General features: G+C 35.1%; 1 protein-coding gene across 1 annotated transcript; it reads right to left on the reverse strand.

The window, feature by feature from the left end:
* Positions 1-234: 234 nt before the first annotated feature.
* LOC120277446 (lecithin-cholesterol acyltransferase-like 4) lies at positions 235-7205 on the reverse strand. Its single transcript, XM_039284299.1, is given in 13 exon segments — positions 235-885; positions 1076-1129; positions 1822-1876; positions 2148-2305; positions 2771-2929; positions 2931-2954; positions 3378-3478; positions 4151-4202; positions 4355-4490; positions 4802-4920; positions 5516-5607; positions 6732-6913; positions 6915-7205. Coding segments are annotated over 13 exon segments (1602 nt in total). The 5' UTR covers positions 6971-7205; the 3' UTR covers positions 235-471.
* Between the last annotated feature and the right edge of the window lie 244 nt (positions 7206-7449).

Genomic DNA, 7449 nt, shown 5'->3' on the forward strand with positions numbered 1-7449 from the left:
TATCAGAAACCCTTTCTAATAATGCCAACAATATATAATATGGTATTTTTCATGTGTTCATAAACAAAACAGTCATACCAAATCCCAAAAAAGGCGGATTATTTAATGAAAATGAAAAATTGTAAGTTTTGCAATGCTTTCTCTTAAGTCACTTGCATAGAAGTGAAATTTTTTAAAAACCAGATTACTATTCAAGTTTACAATTCGTTGTTTTTTGCAGCACTCCTGCAAGACTTGATAAACACACAAGCACACATAACTTCATTAAATTCCACCAGTACTTACCTGTTTAAGTTCTCCCATACCAGATTTATTTATATACACCCCTTTAGCATTGTGAATTTCAGCATAATATTTCCCCATCTTGTACCTCTTTTGGTCCAAATTATATACACAGCACATGCAACTATATATATATATATATATATTCACATTCCATAATTTCCATAACTGTACAACCACACAGCATCATCATACCACAGTGGCAACGCTCACTGCTTGTAGTTCCACGTTTTGAACTCCATTGCTCTGAGGATGCACAACAATGGTTGCCCGTGCCTCTTCGAGAGATTGTTCCTTCCCGTCGACATAAGCATTGACTGATAAGTCACCTATGAAGGGTGGAAGTTCTCTTGAGTTATCGCAGTTTGAGGATATGATCTCCCACTCCTCTTTGACAGATGCCACCTCCTTGTTTTCTTCGGAATGTCTTTCGATCTCAAAAGCCGTGGGGAGGATTACATAATCATTGAGTGGATTGTAGAATGGATCAGGTTCTCCTGCCTTCAGCCAGTGTTCGAGTATTCTGAAAACATGGCGGTCGCAGATTATTCCACGATGATCAGCAGGAACTCCAACTCTTGCCAGTGCATTAAGTCCATCTGCCTGCAATGGTGGGTTGTTTACTCATGTTCAGATGGCAGTGATCAATATCTTAGACAACTCACAATTCTAGGTCATCTCAGAGCAAGTATTTTTCAGGCAAAGAGTAATGGTGCTAACATCAGCTCTTATTTGTAAATTGTGCATCTAAATCATCTTTACTAAACAACTATTTACTACAATGGTAACATACCTTGGCTGATTCTGCCGCAACAGTTCCATCACCATTTACGCAGATGTACTTTGACTGAAGAATGTTTAACATATACAAAAATAAAAAAAAATTAATAAAGTTAAACTTATTATTAAGGTATAACCAAAGCATAATATATTTTCAATTACAAGCTGACCCGTGCAATCAGAAAAATGGAAAATGGTGATGTCGCTTAAATTGTATTCACTAAAAAAAAGGGGCTAGTCATAGCAAATAGAATGTGACAAATAGGGAGACAGATAGACTGAGTTCTAGTTGGCAAGATTGAAAATATTGCTATGTCAGGGGTTCAAAACATGAGCTAAAAATGGCATTCTCATAAAAAAAAAGTTGTGATCTGTCCATGGTAAAAATTGTGCAATCTGAAGAGAAAAGCAGCATCTTAATATGAACTCTTATAGATAGAGTAAATCCAGACAGGAAAGTGTTCTATATTTAAATAAATATAGACACTGGCTGGAAAACTATTGCACCTATTATGTGAATGTCTTGAGTGGGAAAGTGAATGGCCTCACATAACTATTCCCAATTAGCCCAACTCATGCTTCAGGTATCCACTATATTGCAATTGTGAACATATGGACATGTGCAAGTAGCCAAGTACAAATGACAAATGACATTTTATTATAATAGAAACCACATTTATGTGTGAATAAGACAGTTAGGGAATTTCAGAAAATGCAATGATGGAGGATTAAGTAGATTGCCATCAAGCATAGAATAACCTGGCATGGTAGCAGTTGTTTCAGATCAGAAATTGGTGTCAGCTCGCTTCCATAGCTGCAGAAGAAAGTAATAAGATAGTCTTTAGTTACCAAATTTTAAAAGCATTGAGTTGCCTTGGCATATTTCGTCGTAATTGAAAATGCTGGCAGGCATTATAGTCTGTTTAGCTACAGATTTTCGGGTATGAAACACACATTCAGAGCTCATTGTGCATTTAAAGCTCTATGGAAAGCACCAAGCTGGTCAGATTAGTTCAAGATAACGCACCAACAAAAATAAGGGGAAAAACAGAAAAAGAAAAATAAGAGTGCAGGGGAAGGCATACCAAACACTGTGAGCTGTGTCACAACTAATTCCGTATATGTTGTAAAATTTTACTGATGCAGGAAGCTTGGCACTCGATAATATTTCACGAGTTTTATTAGCCCATTGTAAGATCTCTAAGTTCAATGGTAATGGAAGCTGCAAGCCATTGTAAGAAACCTGGAAATTTTAAATATATATATGTTACATAAGCAACCTGGATGGATAACAAAATGAAAAACTATTTGTTGTGTAATCAATCCGGCAAATTTGAACAAAAAAGGAAATATTTGTTGTAAATCTCCATAGAGCAAACATAAATAAAGATGCATGCATAATCATATGCAAATATCCTGTTAAAAAAAAGGCATAGTCCAGATCATCTTTTCTAGTAATAAACAGACAGTAATTAAAGAATTGATAACTCAAAAGCATAGTGAATACTACATGCGGTATTACACACTAGGGTTGCCATGGCACAACCCTAAGCACCCTTAGCATCACTTGCACACAAGAAATGAATGATGAAATATCACTGGTAATAATTTGAGGATAACAAGCCAGATATGAGTGGCTCATGCAACATTGTACAGCAAGAGCAACTAGAGCAAGTATACATAGCACAATATGTATGGTGATTCTCACCGTGTTGCTTGAAAGAGCATTAGCCACTATATCTAGAGCCTCCATTGGTTCATATGACTCCAGCAAAGCTCTCAAACCACCATTACCATCATCCTTCTCTCTCCATATTTGCAGAAGTGGAGTGACATCCCATGAGAAACTGGGGTTACCCATTAACTCAGTATATGGATGGGCATTCAATCAGCTGTAACATAAGAGCATTTAAGACTCAATCTGTATGAAGATGAATGCCAGACTTCACAAAGAAGTACAAATATATTGTTGAGTTTAAAAAACCATAGACCATATAGCACCATCTACAACTAACAAATTTCAGAAAAAATAAGACAAAAGTCAAGGTAGGAAATTTGAATACTTTGTGAGATAAGTGTTGATTTACAAAAGTAAGTGCAAATAACACTGAAGATTCTTGGAGAGAAAAGATAGTGAATAAAAACTTCAATAAGATTAACAAGCTGGATAGGGGCTTTGACCAAAGAGTAGAATAAATGAACACTGCAGTATTTTATTTCTTTGGTCCACTAAAAAACACTTGTTTTTGTAAGCACTAAAGCGGACAAGGAAACAAAATCAGCAATTCCTGAAATAAGCAAGAATTTTGATATACCAGCTGGTGCATGCTCCATTTGGATATGAAAAAGTTCTGTTCCCAGCCTTCTACAAAGGATGTTCCATTTAGAAGACTAGCGGTAATATATCCAGGTGCACCTGTTAAATACATCAATAAAATTCAACAAATTCACCAATCTGCATCAGTAACCTTTCTGGTCATCCTCAGAAAATATCAAGAAGTGCAAAACTTGAAACTATGGATTCAATAGATATTTAAAATTTACAAAAACAGTAATGTAGCTTCTTAGAATCTCCACTAGTCCAAGGGACCCTACTGTCTATTAGCACCACATGACCATAGTAACCATAATTCATCAGAAAACTACCTGTAACATTCTTTCTGAACTTTATAGCACAAACAGATAAATGTACAAAAGGAGTTTCTTTTCCCAAATTGCAGACTCAAGGTTGCTATCACAAAAGTTGGAAAACCTCATGAACATTCAAATATTCTGAAGAGCAGTTCAAATACTAAAGATATTTTACATATATATGATACAAATAATTGAAGGCTTAGATTCTCACTCTTTAACCTGCATCAAATTATTATAATTCCCTCTCATGTATAAATATGTGTTTGCTTTAATATAAGTGTCGAAAAAATCTGAGGCACATGGTTTCACAGAATAGATTTTCTAGATACTTAATTAACCCTTTATCATCCACTGACAATAAGCTTTAACAGATCCTTGTAACTGAATTTTGTAATCTTCCGACATTTTCAATATACTCCTGATTTCAGTAGTGAGGCAAGGACAGAATAATTACCTTGAAATGGTGCAGCAATTGCAATCCAGGTCTTTACATACTTCTCAAAAATCTGTGGAATACAAAACAGAGTAATGCTTGTTTTTCAGAGTAATTATCAAATTTTTTAATTTCCAAAAAAAATAATAATAACCTAAAAGTAAAAGAAAATAGTGTAAATTAAAGAAAATTCTTTCCATTTCAGAAAGGATAAAGATCACTTACCTCGCCATGCAGGCACATGAAGCATTTCACAAGCAAACCACCCATAGAGTGAGTTATAATATTTATCTTCTTCCCTCCAGAAGAAGCATGTATGGATTCTAACTTGGCAGAAAACTTATCCATGGTTTCTTGAAGCCTGAAATGATAGAAGTAAAATTATAAACAAATTCTTGGATATCAAGGTAAGTAATATTTAATTAGCAAATGCTCAATCAAAAGGTAAGATGTTTCAAATGCCCTAGATAATGGTCCACCCGTACAACCATGTTTTGTTTGATGAAATAGACATTACATCCCTCTTTTCCTAAGATCTTTCAATTGGCAGCTTTATTCTGGCTAAAAAAAGAAGTTTATGCAGGGATAATTGTGGAATTCAACTCCTTCTATAAAAAAGGACAAATATCCTATGTACGGACCGTTTAATTGTCAAGAAGATATTTGACATACCTATTGCTCTGACGGAAGTCATATCCAAATCCAAAGAGGGTTTTGCCCTCTTGGTATCCCAATTTGATCATTTCCTCAATCAGATCATGATAATAGTAAACACACTCACATCCAATAATCTACAAGAAATAAATAAAATATCAAAAGATGTTTCATTACATGACAATCTTTGAAGAAATACTTTGAATCACTCGATAACTTCAACATTTAAGAAATAAATAAGAAATAAGGAACTTGGATGAATAAGCAACCTCAGCTAAAAAACAATGATGCTCCGCATGCGACAAAATTAAAAGTGGATCAATAAGATGCCTAGTTAAAATTTCAGACTAAAGGATTCATTAGCATACACATATCTACAAGGGAGATATTGTGTAAATTAAAGATAAATTTTAGTGGGGGCAGGCCTTTTAATTTAAATCTCCTTTAAAGTAGGAGAGAAGGCGAGGTTGACCATTCGACTTTATTACAATTCTTATCTCTTTCCCAACTATTCTTAAGGATTTAGTTCCTATATCTTAGAAAGCCTTTAATGGTTTTTCACATAACAGACTCAAAAAGTGAAAAATACAAATGAAGATTGCCATTTTTTGCAGTATCCTTTGTCATGCCAAGGTTTGACAAGGCATGGCTAGTATATTAAAAGTTGACCAACATCACATTTCCATTCACATAGAATATAAGGCAAAACACATAAGAAGGGGATATCTGTACCATGTCAGGGTCCAAGGTGTCGATTGCGTATAGTCCATATCTGTCTTCAGGTACAACAATTTTTGTCTTCGTATCCAAGGACACTGTTTGGCCTGTATCACAGAAATCAACAAGCCACTCTCAGCATATTCAAACATTGGTGTATGTACAATATTTAGGCTTGTGAATATTGTTCCATGAATAATGTCATATCCAAACCCACAGATAGTAAGAAATAGAAAATGAAATAAAGCCTACAGGCTAAAATTGCACCATGAACCAAATTACCACTACAAGCATTATTTACATGATTTCAATGATTTTATTAACTTCTTCTAAGCAATTCATCAGTCAAAATTTTGTGTTAAATCGCATAAGTTTGTGCAAAAGAAAAACATCAAACAAAATTCAGTGGCATCAATATTTTTGACCTTAACAATGTAAAATTGACAAATGCCTAACATTATAAGTAACAAAGGCCAGTAAAGATTTGTGCTGATTATTTTCAGATTAATATGAAAATGAGATCATGGCACCATATAGCTAGGCATTAGTGATGATAAAGTTAGCTGTCCTATACATGCTTAATTCAACTGTTATAGAAGAATATAAGGCCAAAAGTTATCAAGCACAACTTATAGAGACAAAAGAAACAATGTGGGAAGCCAAGCATCAATCAATCTTAAAAGACCACAATCTCGCTTCTAATATATGACAAAATTAATTTTTAAAGGCATGTCACGGAAAAAATACAATTAACCAGACAAGAAATTTGAGCCATGATTCCCGGTACTTCAATCAGAAACTGAAAAAAGAAAAGACAGAGATATTGTAATATAATCAGAAACAATATAAGAAGCCTCATCATTAATCCAACCTCAATGATAGCTGATTCTTTCATCAATGTCCACATATATTCCATACAAACATAAAAAACAAATTCATATAGGCAAGAATTATTGTCATTTTGAGCAAAATCTATGAGACAACTTAACAAAATACCCACTCTATGATATCATGCAAAACATTCATAAAATATTGATTGCCAAAATAGCCATCCACCACTACTAAATTCCTCTTAATGTCAAACAATATCTATAAGAAAACTAGTGCCTCTTCAAGTGTGAATTTTTCAGCAATATACTTACTTTTAGAATCAATTGAAAGTATAATTTCAGCAAACACGGACAAAAGACAAAATTCAAAATTTCAGGCATCTACGGCCGAAGAGAAGTACCAGTGGACGGATCAAATCTGGACCAGAGCTTAGTCCGGAACTCATGATCAGCGCCAAGAATCCGAACCCAGACGCGCTCCTCCTTCCCATCATCATCAACAGCGTGCAGTATCGAACCGGCGATCCCGGGGACAAGCAGCACAGGATCAAGATCAGGGTCCACAAGAGGTTGCTGCTTCTTCGCGACCTTCAACCAAATGCTCCACCGACCGAATGAGTTCATCCAAGAACAACGCCATCCAAGCACCAAAACCTCAAAGCACCCCAACCGCAACCGATACGAACCTAGAAATTGAAACACTCCCACCAAAATTGAGAGCAGGAAAGGCCGTATCGCCGGAGAAGCAAGCAAGAAGGGCTGAGGAGAAGGATCAACGGAGCAAGAGAGAGAGGGAGAGAGAAGCGATGGAGTCCGGCGAGAAGCAAAGAGGGAAAAAAGAAGCGTCTTTGGTCGTCTTCTTGAAAAAAACGACAACGAAGAGATTGGTTTGTACGCTTGCGGAATTGGGTTTATTTTTATTTTTTTACCGCGTGAACGGTTTTTTTATAAATTTCCCCCGGAAATCTTAAAATTTGTCTTTAGTTCCTTCTAATTTTCAATTTTCAAGTAATTTATTAAAAAATTGAAGTCAATGGGCTGTGGTTTCAAAATTAGTGAATTTTGAATTAAGAGGTTTATTTAGATTATCTAAAATATCTTTCCAGATATAATTTTAAA

The sequence above is a fragment of the Dioscorea cayenensis genome, chromosome 15 (assembly GCF_009730915.1).
Source record: "Dioscorea cayenensis subsp. rotundata cultivar TDr96_F1 chromosome 15, TDr96_F1_v2_PseudoChromosome.rev07_lg8_w22 25.fasta, whole genome shotgun sequence".
Classification (NCBI taxonomy): domain Eukaryota; kingdom Viridiplantae; phylum Streptophyta; class Magnoliopsida; order Dioscoreales; family Dioscoreaceae; genus Dioscorea; species Dioscorea cayenensis.